The sequence below is a fragment of the Ciconia boyciana genome, chromosome 1 (genome assembly GCF_034638445.1).
Source record: "Ciconia boyciana chromosome 1, ASM3463844v1, whole genome shotgun sequence".
Lineage (NCBI taxonomy): Eukaryota > Metazoa > Chordata > Aves > Ciconiiformes > Ciconiidae > Ciconia > Ciconia boyciana.
Window position 1 is genome coordinate 116,963,701 of NC_132934.1, and position 19,038 is coordinate 116,982,738.

The window sequence follows — 19,038 nt, forward strand, 5'->3', positions numbered from 1 at the left end:
TGTCTGTGTCATTCGAAATCTCTTTTTACTAATCAAAAGTGGCTTGGGATCCTGTTTGTTATTTTTATAAGCTGCTTAATATTTTTCCCACTGGATATGAGCTACTGTGAATATATAATATTCTCTGTAATCTGGATTTTACAAAAGATGGTGAAAAGTGTATTTAACAGCAAGTGCTGCCTTCAGAACTAAGGAATAGTCCAGTTCCAGTGCAAATGACATGATTTCATGTGACAGGAAATTTATATTTGTAGGTAAGATACCAATATTGTTAGGCTTGGCTGTGGAAAACATCTTTACACAGGAAATCACTTGAGTATAAGTATATTTTACAATCTCCTTGCCTTCAAGTGGGCACTTAAGCAATTGCCTGAATCCCTTAGGTTTTAATCTATTTAGAAATATTGTATTTTCCTCTGTTGCTGTATTGCTGCAGAGGTCTCTGTTGTATTCTTACCTTTCTTATACCACTTGTGGGTGTTTTTCTGTTGTCTGTAGTTCCATAGCCTCTCTGGCAACCACAGACACAAAGCCCCACCTTAGGCTGTCAGCCCTTGGGTCAGAGCCTCTGTTTTCTTGGCATGATCCTCATGGGTGTACGGTATGGCAGATGCTTCTGCAGAAGTAACAATCTGCAGCAGGTCAAGTATTTCTTAAAATCACTCTTTTTAGACTTAAACTTGTGACTGCTGATGAGCTTGAATGGAAGAAACTGGACTGTTACCAAGAACATTAACCCGTATTTTTATTTGGTCTATTCTAAATGAAACAATAATGTTTTCTTTATTGAATAGATAGGAGGTTTTTCTCTCTCCAGTTCCCCTAGCACCAACACCCACACTCCACTCACAGGGATATCATTCAGTAACAATAAGTTTTCCCTTTTCTCCTGCTTAGCTCAGGAACCTCCTTTTCCTGTTTTCACATTTTTGAAGGACAAAAAAATGGAGCAGAATAAACTCTTCTCCCTGGCCTTATCTGCAGTAAAAAGGTTTGCCACCATACCTAAACCAGGAAGACTTGAGCGGTGAAGTGCTTCAAGCAGAGTGGCTGCTTAGGCCAGCAAGAGACCTCCTTGGCCAGATGGCAGATTTTAACCAGTTCCCTAGGAGGGATAAGCCATGCTGTCTGGAAGACGATCTCACTGGCTTCCCCACCTCTGTGCCGAGAGCACTGCCAGCGTGCCTGTGCCAGCTGAGAAAGGGAGGGGGTGTATTTTTCTCAGGCTCCTGATTCACAAGGCTTTGTCAGGAAAAACTTTCAAATGAGCCCTTGCTGGATAGTCACGCCCAGGGAAACCCACTGACCTTGGTGGAGCCATGCAAATATAGCTGAGAGCACTGTCTGGCTCAGGATACATAGCCCGTCCCCATGCCTTTGTGCCTCCCATTCTTCGGTGCTCGCTCAGTGCTGTATGGGGTGGCACTGGGTGATGCCAGCCATCCCCATGATTGATGAGTGGTCGGAGGCTCTCAGCACTCAGGCGGGCATCTGAAGTAGGCGTAGAATGCACCATTGTCCTGGGAAGAGACAAAAGGAAAGGATGAGGCTTCTCCTACTGAGCAGCGGTGGAAAGCAAGCCAGGAAATCAGGCGGGAAGGGGGGAGGCTGTTGCACTGGGAGAGGAGATTGGCAAAAGTTAACTTTTTAATTCCTTTCAAAAAGGACCCAGAGGCTTTAGATAGTCATATGGGAGCAATTCAGTTGGAGGAAACACTCTGCTTTGCTATTGGCTTTGTCTCTGGTTGTAATAGTGCCACATACCACTCGCAACAGAACTTGTAGAAAAGCTGTTTTCTGTCATGCTGCTATTTGCTATTAACAGTCCAGCCGAGTAAATTGCCTCATGCTACCATATTGTTATTTGCTTTTCTTTTAGCTGAATACAAAACCAAATCAGCATGTGAAAACCAGGAACTGAAACTCCACTGTCAGGAGTCCAAGTTCCTTATCATCTACTCTGCCACCTATGGCAGATGGGCACACGAGGAGAATGTCTGCTCAACAGAAGTGGAGCGCGTCCCCCCCTTTGGTATGTTTTTACGTTGTTGATAGACCTTCTCCAAACGGGTGCACAGAGGCGGGGAGAAAACTTCAGGTGCAAGAGCAATGGCATTTTGGAAGCATCAGTGGTTGAAACGTGAGAGACATTACTTCTGAAACTCAAACAAATTGCCCAGTACGAGGGAGAAACATAAAGTAAGAAATGCAGCACAGTAATAAACTTTCATATAGTTAATCAGTCCTTAGTATGATTAACATCAAAAACTCTAATTCTGTTGTCTGTCTTGAACTTAGGTGACGTATATTAAATATCAGCTGTTTGCCTCTCTTCTTCCTCCAACTTCTGACAATGATTAGGCAACCTGAGTGTCACGACACCTTGTCTTACTGTTGCCTTCTTCTTTGATGTCTGTTTCTGCCAGCTCTTCCTTGCCTTAAATGCAGACTGTAAGGATAGGGTCCATTGCTTCAGATGCTGTTGTATGACCAGACTCCAAGACTGTGGTAGTATACTAGAAAATTAAATGTGCCTGGGACTTCTCTCTGGCACCAAGTCCAGAAGGTAGGCATGTCCTATGTATGTGGTACTAAACTCTTACCCTCCAAAGCAGGGTGACTGCATGCAGACTGCTTCTTGGGGCTTCTCCCTGGCCTGTGCTAGCTCCTCAGCTGTGATGGCGAGTTTCTGGGAGGATGCTGTTGGCCCGGGCCAGATGGCTGCAGGGACCGTACTTATCAGAATGGAGCACTGCGTTGCAGTGCCAGAAACATGCCCTCTCACTGCTGATTTACTAGTGCAGGTGCATCCTGATATATTTAAACATATAATATTAATGTCACTATATTAGTAATTAATATATAAATGATATGTTAATGTTGCTATAATATTAATATTACTTTGGTCAGACTGTTAACACTTTCAGGCACAGACCATTCCCTTTTGAATAGGTAAAAGAACCCAATCGTTAACCAGTCATTGACTTCACTGTATAGTCTCAGCTAGTGTATGATGAATTACTTATGACTCACTTTTTATTGCTAAATATCTAAATTTATAGTAGCATGTGGTCGTGAGGGTGCTTGATGCTTGTATGAATAATATGTTCAGTGGTTGACACTGAAGGTATGAAGGTAAATTTTCATGCTGTGGAGAAGGCATACACAAGATATGTGTGCTGTTCATATCCCTTAATACGACACAGGGATGGACTTACATGGCTGATGCCAGCCCTGTGCAAAGGCTGAACTTTACTCCTAAGAAACATGCTACAAGTGAAATCTATAAGAAGCATCTCTGAACATCAAGAAGAGATCAGTAATTAGTCTTAAAAGCCATTTGTCTGCAAGCCAATGTTTCTATTTAGTTGTATAGATACTATTAAAAATGTATTGGCTGAAAATTGTAATCTGTTCTTAGATGAGAATCTATTTAAAATTGTCAGGTCTGTGTTTCACACTGACTGTCTGGTGTGGTCCTTCACACAGACTTTAGCTCTGCCTATCTGTTTGGTGGAGGAAACATTTTAGCAGGTTTCTGACAGACCCATACATCCTTCATGATGGTGGTGTTAGTGTATGACGCAAAGCAGAGCAGAGATAGCTCAGTTGATCGAGAAAGGCTGCCATCTTACTTCATTCTTGCACTTCATTCACCTCTGGAAATCACTCACTTGCCTCTAATATCAGCACTTACAGTTCACAGATCAGAATACTGCAAACCCTTCTTAGTGGATAAAGTTTCCCAGTATAAATAGAGAAAGAATTTGCAACAGCAACAAACTCTCTGCTGTGGCCCCCTGCATACGAGCACCTCTTGAGCAGCACCCTGGCTGTTGCTAGTTTTGTGTTATGTAAAGCAACCTAAAACTGTGGTAATAGGAGAGAGCATAAAACCTGAGACAAACGCAGGGTAGATCTGTAGAAGGTAGATCCTTGTATAGACTTCCCATTACTTAATGAAAGTGCTTGGCCTCTTCCTGTATGGTACCAGTAACCCTCTGCAGTGAGTATAATTTTCAAAAGCACCTATGTGGCTTGGGAGTACACATTCAGTTATCACAAAAGACTTAGCACTTAGGAGCCAAATCCAATTGACTCCAGACCTGTCTGTCTCAAGCTTAAACCTTATTCATGTGGTTATTTAAGCGCATACAGGTGTGAGTAGGTGCATGATTAGACTTTTTTCATGTCTGTGTACCTTTCTCTCAGGGAAAGCAATGGTAATTTGAATGTCAATGTGATTTTAACGATTTAAGACAATTTAGAAAACTTACTTCAGCTGCTCTTCATTCCTGAATCAGAGCCCACATACTTGTCTATGTTTGCACCAGAAGCTAAATCTGCTCCAACACACATCCATTGTTGTTTCTACCCACGTTTGTGCATCTCAGCCTAAAGGCAGTGCTTCAGCCTTTCCGTTTCTTTCACTGCATCACAGGGAAACTGTGAAGCTTTTTTAGTACTATGCAGAAGAGAAGTCATCTGTAGGTCCTAATGACGAGTCTCTATTGAGCTCAATTGTTTTGCACTTGAGTACTGGGTCCTGCTAGGAGTACTGGGTATTGAATTAATTAGATACTTCTCTAGATTTTGGTGATCTCATGTTACATGTAATATAGCTGATAAGCAATTAATGACAAACAGCAGCTTTGGCCTGAGACAGATGGATTCTGAACTACCGCTTTTCTGTGAACAGTCTATCAAATCAACTGATAGATTTTTGGAGCTTTGCTTCAAAGGGAACACAGGAAAACATAAAATTTCTTTAGCATAAAGGCTCTTCTCCATATAGGAAATAGAGTATATAAATCCATCTCTGGTATTGGTGGTACTTGTGTGGCCTCGGAGCACTTGTAGGATCCTGAGCCTCAGCTCAACATTTAGCATGACTGCCTCCTCTTGGAACTAGTTTTCTGAGCCAGTTTAATAATGTAAATTAGGTGCCATTTTCAATACAGAGGAGGAAGAAGAGCAATGGTATCATGGTGTCATCCCTGCTAGATAAAGCCTTTACAGTGGAGTTGTCCTCTGGTCTGGTTAAGTCTTGCTTACCCTAGGCAATGGAACAGCTTTAGCAGGAGACAAAGCCGACTGAAAAGCCCACACAGGATGGGCTATGGGAAACATACATTCAAGTCCCTGTTCTGATTCAGATAAACAGAAGATTTGAATCTGGATAAAGATTTGAACTACTAAGTACAAGAAACTCTAATGTGTACCATAGCTGATAAGACAGCACTACTTCAGTCCCAAGACTGATGCCTCATTATATGGGTAACTTGAACCTTTCATTTCAAAATGTCTCTTGCTTTTGTTAAAAATGACCAGAAACAAAAAGCTGTGCTTAGAACAAGTCGTCTTGCTTGGTGCAGTTTTGGGGGAGAGGGAGGATTTGTCAAAGAATGTGAAATTTCCATATAAGATCACTATAAAACATTTTTCCTGGTTTTTGTCACTTTCACCATCAAACTGAAATATGGTATTTTTACATGTCTGATCTTGCTCTCTGACTTGTCATCAGGGCCATTCATTCCTACGAGTGGTCACTGTTGCCCACTTCAAAGAACAGTGCATAAAATCTTGTCTCCAGGCGTTTTAGAATATTTTGCCTTCAGGAAAAGTTTCTTCTGCAAAGTAAGCTCCTACCATAAGTAGCAGAGTTCATTGAAGCACAGGGAATGATTTCCATTATAAGATCTCTGGATCATTGCAGGAAAATAAAAAAACTCCAAGCAGTGTCCTGCTTCTGCAGCTATTCAAATGACTAGCACTGTTAAGACTGTACAGAATTTACAGAGAGTAACTTCCCTGTTTTCCTAAGATTATCAAAAACTTCACAAGAAAACAAAAACTTTTTTGGGTGCAGTTTTGTAGCAGATGGTTCTGCTTAGAGGAATCTATTGTGCCTAGCGCCAAAGCAGGAAACCGTAGCAGTTTGTTCCTGTGTGAGTTGTTGCCTTTTCTGACATATTATCTCTTTTATATTTGTACTAACATGTGCATGAGGAAAGAGAAAATTTATTGGCCAAAAGAAGTTAAAGAGTTGTGCCAGAACAGGTTACCATAGAGAATACAAGGAAGATTCAGGTCAACAAACACTTCTCAAATCATAGATTATTCTTGTTAATACATGAAAGTACTTGAAAGAAGGCTTGGTAGTGGGTCGCCTCTAGCTGCAACTTGCAAGCTAGAACACTAAAATGTCCTTCCCAGAAATTTCACCTGGATGTGCATTGGCGGGTCAGATGTGCATTCCCTCGAGCACTAATGACCAGCAGAGCCCAGAATTGCATATCTTCATTGCTGGAAGGTAGGGTCCTTTCCAGCACAGCCTTCTCTATTACCCGTTCCCCCTTTTGGGAGGTTGAGAGGGGAGGTGGAGAATTCAGGCACTCTCATCACAGCTTGCACCATGGCATGACATACCCTGGGGCTGGGTTTTGTCCTAATCCCCTCTTCCCAGTGAAATGGCATTCAGCTAAGAAGGGGTGTTAGCAAGGCAAGAAAGAGAGATTTCCAAAATCCTGTAGGTTCCTTCCAGCCTAACAAGGCGTCATGATTTTGTTATGTAACAGTATTTTGTGATACTGTGATTCCTTTTTTTTTTTTCTTTTTTTGTATCAGTCTCGTGGACAATTCAAAGGGCCTACATCTCTTGTTCACTAACAGTGATTGAAAAGCTTTTGGATCCTTTCTCTTACTGAGATGTATGCTCCTCCTAGTGTGAGCCAGTCCTTCGTATAAGTCTCTTGAGAGCAGATGTAAATGAAGTAAAGGTACAAATGGCTATAGGCAGATCTGGAAATGCTTACACACTGAAGTTATTAGGTTCATGCTAGCTATAGTGCCATAAAACACAAACCATGTAAGTTGGCCAAAAATTAGGAAATACTGGATATTGAAGTACAGACGCTTCAAGGAGCGCTTGGTCAATTTACAGAAACACCGAGCCCAGTCCTCTGCTGGGGGAAGAAGCAACAGCTTGTAGCTCAGAGCTGCTACAGAGAAGGTGACTCAGTCCTTTCTAGACTGCAGGTATTACTGGTTCAAGGCCTGGGTATGCCCTTCTATTCCTGAGCATCATCTGCTCAGCATATATTTACTAGCTAACTATGGTGCTGATTTCAAACACAAGCCCTGTGGGCAGTCATGCAAGTGGCAGTCTCCTGAACGGAAGAAACCTGAGGCTGCTGAGCAGTTATTTTAGTAACACAGCATAGGACCTCTTACAGGGACACCATGAAAGAGCAAATGTGCTCCAGCTGTGAAGGCAGAGGGATGGTGTGAGCAGGTTAGATGCAGAGGCACTGTTCTGTAGCAGGACCAGGGCTCAGGGATGTGGGGTAGGTTGACATCTCCCTTTGCAGCTTCTGCCAGTAGTGCCTTGCCACTTTGGGTGCGGGAGACAAGAGTCAACTGAATTTTATGGGTGCAAACATAAGGATAAAATTGTTCAATTTTGATTCCACCACAAAAATCCTGAAGTCAACTCTCTCTGTGTGCAGATAGCAGATATGAAAAGTTCCTTGTCCATGTCAGCCTGAGCAAACTGGGAAGCTTAGTAGGTATTTTGGGCCCGAAAAGGTGCCAGTAGGAGCCATTGTACCCCTTGGCTCCAACAAATCTTGTCAAGACAAAGCTCCCCAAAAAGAAAAGGTGTTCAAAGCAGTGGCAGGATGAGAAGTGATTGTTTGAAGGGAAGAAGAGAGCAGCCACCATTTTTAGGGTCCAGTTAACTTTCTGCTGAGATGAACAGGGAAGGTCACATTTGGCTGGGCAGCTGTTTGAAGTTGCTTGAAGCACGCTCAGACACACATCACTTCATCCATTAATGTTTTCTTTACTAGCAATTCGGGGGTTTTCTTGTGTAGTTTTTTCTAGCTTGGATTTTTGAACTGTTTGGAAAAGGACACTTGGCACGCGAGTCTACAATAAGCCAAGGAACTCCTACCTGTGTACATGCAGACCCAAATGGTGCAAAACAAAGCAATGAGCGTTTGAGCAGAAGGAGTCTAGTTCCTGCTGCCACCGGCAAGTGGGGAGCTCCACTTGTCTCTTGCCTTCGGTGTTTGTGCTGGCAGACGGATCCTCCACTCTGTGCATATGCATGTGAAAGAGAAAGACCCGGGGGGGGGGGGGGGTGCAGAATACTTACAGACTGAATTCTGAACTCAGAGCTGCTTGTAAATAAAACCAAGCAATGGGCTAATCTCATGCAGGCTACAAGGGCCTCACAACAGGCAGCGCAGTGATAGGGAGAGAGAGGGTGCAGCTTTTCAGAAAGCCTTGGTGCTGTGTTCACTTCTAAGGAATGGCCTGTGCTGGCAGTAAGTAGTATTTTTAGCGTATCATACTGCCTTGTTTACTGACAATACTTGGACCTGGAATATAAAGGTATCAGCAATACTTTTCATAAGTGCTGCTGATCATATTGTGTGTTTTTGATAGAATCAGTGGTTCAAATGGCCCTTTTCTGATGCATAGGCAGGACCCTGTGTGCCATGCTCTTGCATAAATTACCATATTATTATGGTAACTTTCTTTAGGAGTCTGCAGCCTTAGCTTGCTCCAAACTCCATAGTTTCCCCTTGTCAATTCTTATCCCCAGAGCTATATTTGGGCTCCACAAAGCACAAGCCATCCTGATTTCGTAGTGTGAAATCTTTGCTTTCAGTTGATTTTAAAAGCAAGCTCCTTATTCTTTTGCGGGTAGGCACAGCCCAGAAAGCATAAAGCAGCATAAGCCAGCAGTTTGGGATGAAAGCAAGAAGCAGCTGGCCTCCAGTATTGGAGTGACAAATTGTGGAGCGGTTTCTTTTTTGGGTGCCCTGGTCCTTCACCAGCACGTTACTTTTTATGTCATGCGGATCTACATTTGAGACACATCCCCTACCCGCCATGTCTTGAGGCTCGTCCTGTGCACAGTGATGTGGGAGAAGACAGCAATTAGTAATGTTTGGAGAGGGTGTGACAGGACGCTGTTGCCAGAGCTTGGCACAAGACGCTCAGGCCAGCTCTGGCTGCTCCATCACCTGGAGGTCTTTGTGGCAGGGTGGAAAGAAAGGGAGGGAAAGCTCATACTGTCTGAATTGAGAGAAGCTTTAATAAACCAGAAGACAAATTGCTTCTCATTAAAGCCTGCATGATTTATGGCATGTCATTTGCATGCCAAAACTTTCCTAAACAAAGCTAATTAGGGAGCTGAAAGAGCCTTTCCTCTAGAAACAAGGCTTTCTACGCTAACTGTTAAATAGCTGCAGTCACATTTAATAGTTTATTACTGAATTAAGAACCTCTTCTTGACACCCGTATCTCCATGCCATCCATATAAGTGTCTGTTTCAAAAGATCCACCAGCAGTCTTGGTGTGTAGCAGGCAACTTTGGGAGAAAGGCGTGAAGAATGGAATGTTTTCCCAGCCACGCATTGCTGCCTTTTCCACCACTGCTGGTGGATGCCACCAGCCTTCTAGCATGCCAGGAAAGTGCCTTTCAAGAAGCAGTTTATTTTAAACATATGGCACCAATTTAGCAAGCCCCATAAACATACGCGTAGCTCAAACGTTACTCAGATATTCAGAAAGAAGATGCATTGCATGTTTATGTTCATCTCCTGATCTGTGATTTCTTCGGGACCATTCAGTGGGACTATTCACTCATTTACTCAAAATGCAGCACTGACTGAATCCTCTCCTCATTCAGACACTGCAGTAAGATGCTTGACCAGAAGGAAGATAAACTATTGCTAACGTGAGTTCTGCGTTGCTGCAGCTGGATTGATATTAGACCAAGTTTGGTTGAAACTAGCTTGAACATCCCTTCAGCACACACTGATTCCTCTGACTTCGGTGCGGATACACTTCTGTAATGTCTGCTTGTGGGAGATTGCACAGACAAAGACGCAGCCGTTAAAAAAGTGGCCTTTGGTACCGAGTACACAGAATTCCTCTGAGCTGAGCTCATTGCTCAGCTGGCATTGTAACTGCCAGGAGAGCTAGTGGGGAGATAGCAAGGACACACATAAACCAAAGAGAAAAAAACTGAACATTTTTTGACTGAATCACTAAAAGCCAAAATCTTGTTAGAACACAGGAAGCTGATAAATGGGAGGGGGGTGTGTTAAAGGTCTTTCCAGTTAACTTCTGTGCTGTCCTGCAAAAGCAAGCCAGCCTTGGTTTGCATTTACTCACCTGTGACACCAGACAAGCCTTGGGAAGTTCTCCAGAAACTGGCCTGGCAAGAGTCTGCAGGCATATGACAACTGGCTCTTCAGGTAGAAGAGCCAAATCCAACATGAATATACATGATAAGGAGCTATTAACTCCCACAGAAACATGAGCAAACATCTACCAAAGGCAAAATGAAACATGTACTCACTGTATCACTGAATTTGTAGAAAACCATCAGCACAACAGCCTTCTGGTTTTTAAGACATTGTGAGTACCTCCCAGGGCAGGAAATTTTGTAGAAAACATAATTCAGTTTGCCAGGTTGCTGTTGTGCTCCCAATCCATTTATTTATGAATCATGAGACCTGATGAGATGCATCCACGGGTCCTGAGGGAACCGTATTTGAGAAGTCGTAGCAGTCCAGTGATATTCCCACTGACTGGAAAAGGGGAAACATAACCCCCATTTTTAAAAAGGGAGAAAAGGGAGACCCAGAGGACTACAGGCCAGTCAGTCTCACCTCTGTGCCCAGCAAGATCACAGAGCAGATCCCCCTGGAAACTATGCTAAGGCACATGGAAAATAAGGAGGTGATTGGTGACAGCCAACATGGCTTCACTAAGGGTAAAACGTGCCTGACAAATTTGGTGGCCTTCTATGACGGGGTTAAGGTGTTGGTGGATAAGGGAAGAGCAACTGATGTCATCTACCTGGACTTGTGCAAAGCATGTGACACTGTCCTGCATGACATCCTGGTCTCTACATTGGAGAGACATGGATTTGATGGATGGACCACTCGGTGGATAAGGAACAGGCTGGATGGTTGCACTCGAAGAGTTGTGGTCAACAGCTCGATGTCCAAGTGGAGACCAGTGACAAGTGGCGTTCCTCAGGGGTTGGTATTGGGACTGGTGCTGTTTAACATCTTTGTCAGTGACATGGACAGTGGGATTGAGTGCACCCTCAGCAAGTTTGCCGATGACACCAAGCTGTGTGGTGCAGTCGACACACTGGAGGGAAGGGATGCCATCCAGTGGGACCTTGACAGGCTTAGGTGGGCCCATGCGAACCTCATGAAGTTCAACAAGGCCAGGTGCAAGGTCCTGCACGTGGGTCAGGGCAATCCCAGACACAAATACAGGCTGGGCAGAGAATGGATTGAGACCAGCCCTGAGGAGAAGGACTTGGGGGTGTTGGTTGATGAGAAGCTCAACATGACCCGGCAATGTGCGCTTGCAGCCCAGAAAGCCAACCGTATCCTGGGCTGCATCAAAAGAAGCGTGACCAGTAGGTTGAGGGAGGCGATTCTCCCCCTCTACTCTGCTCTCGTGAGACCCCAACTGGAGTATTGCATCCAGCTCTGGGGTCCCCAACATAAGAAGGACATGGACTTGTTGGAGCAAGTCCAGAGGAGGGCCACAAAGATGATCAGAGGGCTGGAGCACCTCTCCTATGAAGACACACTGAGAGAGTTGGGGTTGTTCAGCCTGGAGAAGAGAAAGCTCTGGGCACACCTTATAGCAGCCTTCCAGTACCTGAAGGGGGCCTACAAGAAAGCTGGAGAGGGACTTCTTACAAGGGCATGTAGTGATACGACAAGGGATAATGGCTTTAAACTGAAAAAGGGTAGATTTAGATTAGATACAAGGAAGAAATTCTTCACTATGAGGGTGGTGAGGCACTGGAACAGGTTGCCCAGAGAAGCTGTGGGTGCCCCATCCCTGGAAGTGTTCAAGGCCAGGCTGGATGGGGCTTTGAGCAACCTGGTCTAGTGGAAGGTGTCTCTGACTATGGCAGGGGTGATTGGACTAGATGATGTTTGAAGGTCCCTTCCAACCCAAACCATTCTCTGATTCTATGATTCCTTCTGATAATTTCTCCTGATATTCTTCAGTTGTTTTCGTACTTGTCAAAATAAGCTACTGGGCTGCCTAAAATGTCCACCCAAATATATCCTTACTCATCTGATATTGCCAGGGAGGGAGACTAAAACAGATGAGTTACTTAACCAGAACTGTCCAATGTTTTAGTTTGGCCTTCCCTGCCTGCACAGCAGCCTCCCGGGACACACGGGCATTAGGTTTTTAGGTCTCTGAAAAGACAAAGAAAGAGTTACTCTCCTAAAAATGCATGTCCAAAGGTAGCCCACAAGCCCTTTGCCAAACAAACAAATCAGCCCAGTATCTCCTGCTGGCTCCGCTCAAGTGTGTGACTTATTTAGAGCTGGTGTCAGGGGTTTAACTCTAAAAATCACAAGTCTGCCCCATTTTCACATATTAAAGGTGAATCTTCTTTGTCAAGAGCTCCAGTCTCAAACCTCCCCTTTCTTGTCAAACAAGACTGATTTGGGGAACCTTTGGAGTGTCTTTGCAAGCACTATTTCTCCTTCCTCTGAAGAGGCACAAATGAGCTTCAGCAGCTGGAAGGTGACAAGGTGCCGTTCTTATCTGAGTTTTGTTATAGGAAGAAGGTATGGTTTAATGCCCAGAGAAATAGATTTTCAGACCTCTAGAGTGTCCCTACCTCAGAAGACTAGAGTGAGAAATATCTGTCATCCACAGAAAGCCACAAAATGCATCAGGTAACACTGACTGCAAGCAGACAGCTTCAGGAAAGTATTACTTACTCCAGACTTGTCATTTCTGCATACTTGCTGTTTAGAAACCAAAACTAAGGGGCATTTTTGCTTTGTGGCTTGGAGTTTAGCACATGTGGATACCAGGAATTTAATCACAGCTAGAGACATTCTTTCTTTTTTTAAAGCAGATTTTTTAAAGTTTGTCTGACACACACACTTTCCCACCCAAATAATTTCAGCTTCAGTGTAAAATCCTGCTAGTCAAGTTTTATTATTTTAGAAATTGTGGTAGAAGGGGTAAGTCTTGAATGAAGAAATCCCAACTCCAAGTGTAGATGTTAGCAAGGCAGGTTTTCACACATGGCACATGCTTCTTGCTCAGTCCACAGGGAGGGTTTCAGCAATCTAGACGCTCTTCATCTGCACAAAGTCGGGGGTAGTTTAGGCTGCTTTGAAAATGATGTTGGTTACCTCATGTAATTAGGGCATGAAGGCAGTGCAGTGTAGATGCCGCTGAGGTTGCTTTAGGCATGCAAACTTGGCTTGTGGTGGCAGCCTTACTAGAACAGCCTGGAATTTGGCATGGGAGGAAGAAGCTAAATATTTCTGTGGTTAAATATTGAGCCCGTTTTGACCTCTTCGCCACAGCAGAATGGCTCCTACCAGTGACAGGCATAATAAATCAAAAGCTACCTTTAATACACCGAGCTTCACTGTAGCCCTAGCTGTTGTGACACATAAAAATTGATCTCACCTGACTTGAACTGAGATTAGGCATTCTGTCAAATCATCTCAATAACCCAGGAACCAAGAGAAAGACCTGCAAACAGCATTGCATCTCCCTTTATTTGCACACTCATCTTGAGATGGAGTAGATGGAGAGCTATTTGAATGTCCTTATTTTTTGCAAGTGATCATGAAGGGAACATAGATCTCTTACACTGGGCACCTCATTTGGAGGTTGACATGAATCTTACTGCAACCAGAGCATGCACCTGGAAGTCAGCATGAGGTAGTTAGCTTGCTGCAAGTTCACATTCTCATTGCAGCTGACTTCCTTGCATCGACAAATCTTAATATTTAATTCTGAAATCCTGCTTAGGCAAACATATGCCTGAAATCAATAGCAGATTTGTATCTCTAGTCGTGCATGTAGCAGCTATCATTTCTGATAACACCAGTGTTGTATATTTATGGTATGTATTTTTCTTTCAGATTGTTTGTCTTACACGGCGCTAGAAGTTTTATCTAAAAGGTGTTATGGGAAACAGAGATGCAAAATCATTGTCACTAGCCAGGATTTTGGAAGTCCGTGCCTACCTGGAGTGACAAAATACCTTAACGTCAGCTATGCATGTGGTAAGAGCAAAATGCATGATCATTTTAAAGCCGTCATTCTGCTTGCAAAGCAAACCAATGCCAAATGGTGCACACGTATGGAGACAGACACACACACACACATGCACACGGAGGCTTCCTAAATCTCCCCTTCCTTTTAACACAGGAAGTTTGTGACATAGCCATACAAGAACAACCAAATATGTGAACAATCCCATGGGCAGAGCTGCACCTAATGTAAACTCAGGCATTAAGGGTCTTTTTTCCTATAAAAATGCAATTGACAATAAAATATAAAGTATGTGTTTTAATATTTTGAGAAATACTATCAAAATAAGAGTCCATTCTACAGAGTTCACCTGCAACAGAGCTAGGAAAAATAACCTGGCATTGCCTGCCATCAGTGCAGGTAAAGCAGTCCAGCATAATTGAAGCACTGTGTACAAGGCCAGTCCTGAAATTTGATTCACATGAGCACACCTACAGCCTTCAGCCTTGCAGAGGGATTTCCTTTCTCATGGGCAAAGTCTCACTAAAAGTAAAGGTCTGAGGTTATACATCCCTTGCAGGACTGAAGCCTACTTGAGCTCATTCCTCAGACAAGTAGGAACAGTTTTCCATAGTCTTTACCATAGACTAATACATTTACAATCACGGCAAAGCAGGATTCCCTACAATTCTTTTTCTCAAAAGCAAAGGCCGTGGGACAGCAAAGTGTAATATGAATAAAGGTGAGAGAAAAGGGGTTGCAGAACTTTAATGTAGTGCCTTATTTTGGTATTGCACATTTTTAGGAATGACTGTGCATTTCTTAAGCCTCGAACAGATTTCCTCAGGCTCTGCTTTCTGCTGCTGGCTAGCTGTGGGGTGGAAGTGTGAGGATCAGGGGTGACTGTCTCTCACACGCCTCTGCTTCAACCAGAGGATGCGTAAAAGCTTTTTCTCCAAGTTACCACTCTGCTTACTGTGCACCGCTTGGAAAGCCGCCAGCCCTGCTGCTTTCTGGCTCTTTCTGGTCTGTAGGGAGTCACAGCAGTAGCTCCATGGGGACATATCATAGAGTCCTTTCGCTGCATCTCTAGTGAGTAGTGGTCAAAGGGCACAGGTTATCTGAGACGTGCTTTTGGGAACAGCAGTATAGGACTGATTACTAGATCACCGTGTACCTGAAGATCAGAGGAAAATGAGCTCCAGCTGCCTCCTTGCTGGCGTGAGAGATTTTCAGTCTCCCCATGAGTTAGTTGTCAGGTGAGAGGCATTGCAGTAATTCAGCTTTATATTTTTGAAGAGAGCTGGAGATCTGCCTTTGCACTAATACGTTATTGAGCAGTTGCCTTCATGCTGTAGTAACTTTATGAATGAGTTAATGGAATTCTCTTTAATTAGAGTAAGGATAATTATAACAGATTGTTCTTTCTTGCACATCTGTGTACTAGAAAACCAGTGTATGTTTGTTTGCAGTGAGGTTATGCATTCTGTTATTTAGTGAAGTGGTTTTGCAAAAACACGTGGGTAATAAATAGTGTTCTTGTGTGTTGCTGGCACATTTTGAAGACTTTTTCTTCTGCCAAATCCTACTGAGCTGTGCAATCTGAAGCATTAGCCAATGATTTGCAGGTCTAATTATTTTACAGATCATCTAGTGAACATGGGAAGAGTTTGGGCATATTCCAGAATGACATTTTACATTCTTTCCCCTCACTAGAAGATCCCTGCTAACCTGATGCTTCCCAAGATAAGGTAAATAGGCCTCCCCCTGAAGTGGCAGGAGCACAACAGAGCAGACCACGTTCTCTGAGGGCTGTGCCACACTTGAAAGGATTTCCATCATGGTCAGGAATATGAAAAAAATCATACTCCCCCACCTCAGTGGTCAGCAACCATTTAGGGCTAGTGTGTCTGGCTGCATTTTTATTTTTGCAGTTAAATCCTGCTAGTAAAAACTTAGCAGGAGCCAGGAGGTGCTGATTTCTCGCAGTCTCAGTGCCCCTGATGACCTGCTCAGTATCATCTCATGTCTGCATCTCCTGGCTCTTGCTGAGGCTGGACTTCAGGAGCCTCTTTCAGGAAACACAGCTCCCGATGCCCTGCGTTGTACCTGCACTCCCTGGATGCCATTCAAAATCTATCTGTGGGCTGCCTTTGGCAGCTTGTGGTAGGTGACTGACTCCAACTTTGTCACTGCTTGACAAAGTAGTGCTGGCACAAGTTGTAGTATAGATGTGATTATCTTCATAAAAATTCCTCGTGTTAGTACCAGTTATTCTGTTCAACGACCTGATGCAGCCTATCCTAGTTAAAGTCATTGTGTCTGAAGTGAAGCTGTAATGAAAATTAACAATGCAAGCAGTCAGGAGCTTTTTTTGTCCATGCCATTTTGAATTAAGCATCCCCCTACAACAAATATTTGAATGGCATATTAAATAGCTGTTCAAACCTGATAGGAAGACATGGGGAAAGGATTCAGTCCTGTAGCAAGCAAAGCCCTGGGAAGTTCCCCCTGGGAGGGGAGCAGGAGGAACATCAGCACAGGTGAAGGACCCCCCGCCTGGGCACCAGGCCATGCGACAGGAGCTTCAGGTCACACAAAGGCACTGGGTACGGTGCGTCCTCCCAGGATATTGTTCATAACACGTGCACGTTGTTCATAACAGCCAGGCCTGCAAATTCAGAGTGCAGTCTGAAAACAAACCAACCTGCTCACTGTCTGCCTCATGCACCAACAAAAACACTCTGCCGCTGGAAAACAGTTCAGGACTATGATGAGGTACAAGCCAGAATAGAAATGAGTTCATTCCCCCCTATCTCTGTTGGCCTTCTGTTGCAAACGGGAGCTAAGAGTCCCCAAGAAACTCCTTCATCAGGAAAGGAAACAGCTATGACTTTGAGCCCACACACAAAGAAAAGTTCTGCTCAGAAAGAAGTGCTATTTTTAGTTGTTTTTCAAACGAAAACTATGCTAAGCCCCAAACCTCAGTCTCGTCTGTTCCGTTTAACTTTCCTTAACACTATTTATTGGCAAATGTTTCTATGTGGGATAGAGGTGAACTTCATACTTGAAATGTCTTCCTTCCCCGCCCCCCCATCAGTCTGAGCATCAGTCAGTCTGCCTTCACATAGTACGGGGAACAGGTGCCAAGATGTGCCTATCTGAAGGGCCCATTCATCTAACACAGAATATGTGAACTCTCAATGTCTGCACGATGCACCTGCTTTTAGCTCTTTTAATTATTTTAAGAAGCGTGTGAAAACTTATCAAGGGAAAAAATTAATGAGATGAGAAGGGCGCAGCCCACTCCCACCCAGCGCATCTCGTCCCATCCTGAGCACCTTCCTCGTCAGCGACCATTTGTCTCAGAGACTGTGCCGAGGATGTCACACAAGACTTTAAACATTTCTCTGAGAATTACAGTGAATTATCTTCATCGAAAACCAGTATCTAGACACAGTTTAGCATCTGACTGTAGCCCAGCCGTTGGCCAATTTTGTCTCCTGTCCGCTGGTTGGCACACCCCTTGTGTGGTAGAAAAAAAAGGGGGCAGAAAACAAGGGGGCAGGTCCCCCCACTGTATGCAGCTGCATTGCCATTCCTGGAGCTCCACACAGGCACAGGGCCCGGTGCATGAATCCAGTCACAGGGCCAGAGCTGCCCTTACTAGCTCTAGAGACGACGGCATTCATTATCTGTCCCCTTTGGTGTTTCTCTGATCTTTAGGTGAAAATTATTAGCTCTCTACCTGTGCATGCCACCCCTCAGACTCGCTCTGCCTGCCGCCCTTGCCCTTTTCTCCCTTCCCTGCCCACCCCACCTTCCTTTCAGTCTTCTTCCCCGTTACTTTATTGCCTTTCCCACCTCCTTTTCCTCCCCCGCAGTGCCAACCCTGTGAGCAGCGTCCTCTTTGCCACCGTCCTATGCCACAGCATCCCGGTGCCGTGCCTCCTGGTGTGCCAGACCTGTGGGTGGTGGTGGAGAGAGGAGGACATGTCACCGAGCACAGCTCCTCTCCTGGGGCTCCTGTGTATGCAGGCCCTGCATTTGCCAGCTGTCGGGGTTAGAGTATTACTAGGTTAGTAAAAGTCAAGGCAACACAGGGGCAGCAGCCCCGGCCGGGGCTGGTACGGTGGGGGTAAGTGGCACAGCTCTGCCTGGGACTGCACCACCTCTGCAAACGCTCCTGTCCTCCGGGGGTGAGGGAGCACCTCTGGGCCACCGAGGAAGCTCAGGCTGGCTGCAGCACCGGGGCCAGGCTCGCACACCGGCAGGGCTGGCACTTGCCCGCGCTGGCTCTGGATGCAGCCGCCCACCCCGATCTCTGAGCGGTGGAGCCACCTGCTCCGATCCCTTCAATACCACCGTCAGAAACCCAATTAATAAAGCCGGGGTTAGCAGTGAGATTGGTAATTAACTGGGGATCTAGTTCCTAAAACTAACAGTACACAATTTGTCTTTCATCTTTTCAGTTCCTAAATTCATCCTCGCAGCTGTCAACCCCCTGGTCACCGATAGCAAGTCTTCCGTCAAACAGAACGATGGTATGTACCATCAAAAAAAAAAAACGGTTTGCTGCTCTCCTTTGTCTTTGAAATAGAACGTTTTCCCACTGCAGAGCTTGGTCTGAGGGAGGTGGGACGAGGTAATGGAAACCCTGCTGAAATAGCTGCTCTTCCCATCCGAGGGCAGCGTGATGGGCTGGGAGCAGGATGGGATCCACGTGAGGACGGTCCTGCTGTCACAGCACCGCTGTGAAACAAGCGACCCACCAGACCTACCCATAACCAGCGTGCTGTCTTCTAACTTTGACTGAACCATGGGAAGAGTAAAAGTGAAACTGCAGTTGCTTCAGGGTGAAGAGTCTTTTAAGAGTTATGCCAACACCTGCTCTTCCTAAAGGCAAATCAAATTAATGATGTGGCTAATGTGTATTCGCTGCCATCAGTAACAGGAGTGTAC

General features: G+C 44.7%; 1 protein-coding gene across 4 annotated transcripts in view; it reads left to right on the forward strand.

Moving 5' to 3' along the window:
• The window catches only part of EVA1C (eva-1 homolog C), a 42,017-nt gene that overhangs the window by 20,692 nt on the left and 2,287 nt on the right, over positions 1 to 19,038 (forward strand). For 3 of the 4 annotated variants that reach the window (XM_072851922.1, XM_072851894.1, XM_072851913.1), the window contains 3 exons: positions 1,880 to 2,032; positions 13,965 to 14,108; positions 18,549 to 18,620. In XM_072851922.1, coding sequence (XP_072708023.1) covers positions 1,880 to 2,032; positions 13,965 to 14,108; positions 18,549 to 18,620 — 369 coding nt within the window. The remainder of the gene's footprint in view (positions 1 to 1,879; positions 2,033 to 13,964; positions 14,109 to 18,548; positions 18,621 to 19,038) is intronic. The other variant, XM_072851903.1, reaches the window with a different exon arrangement.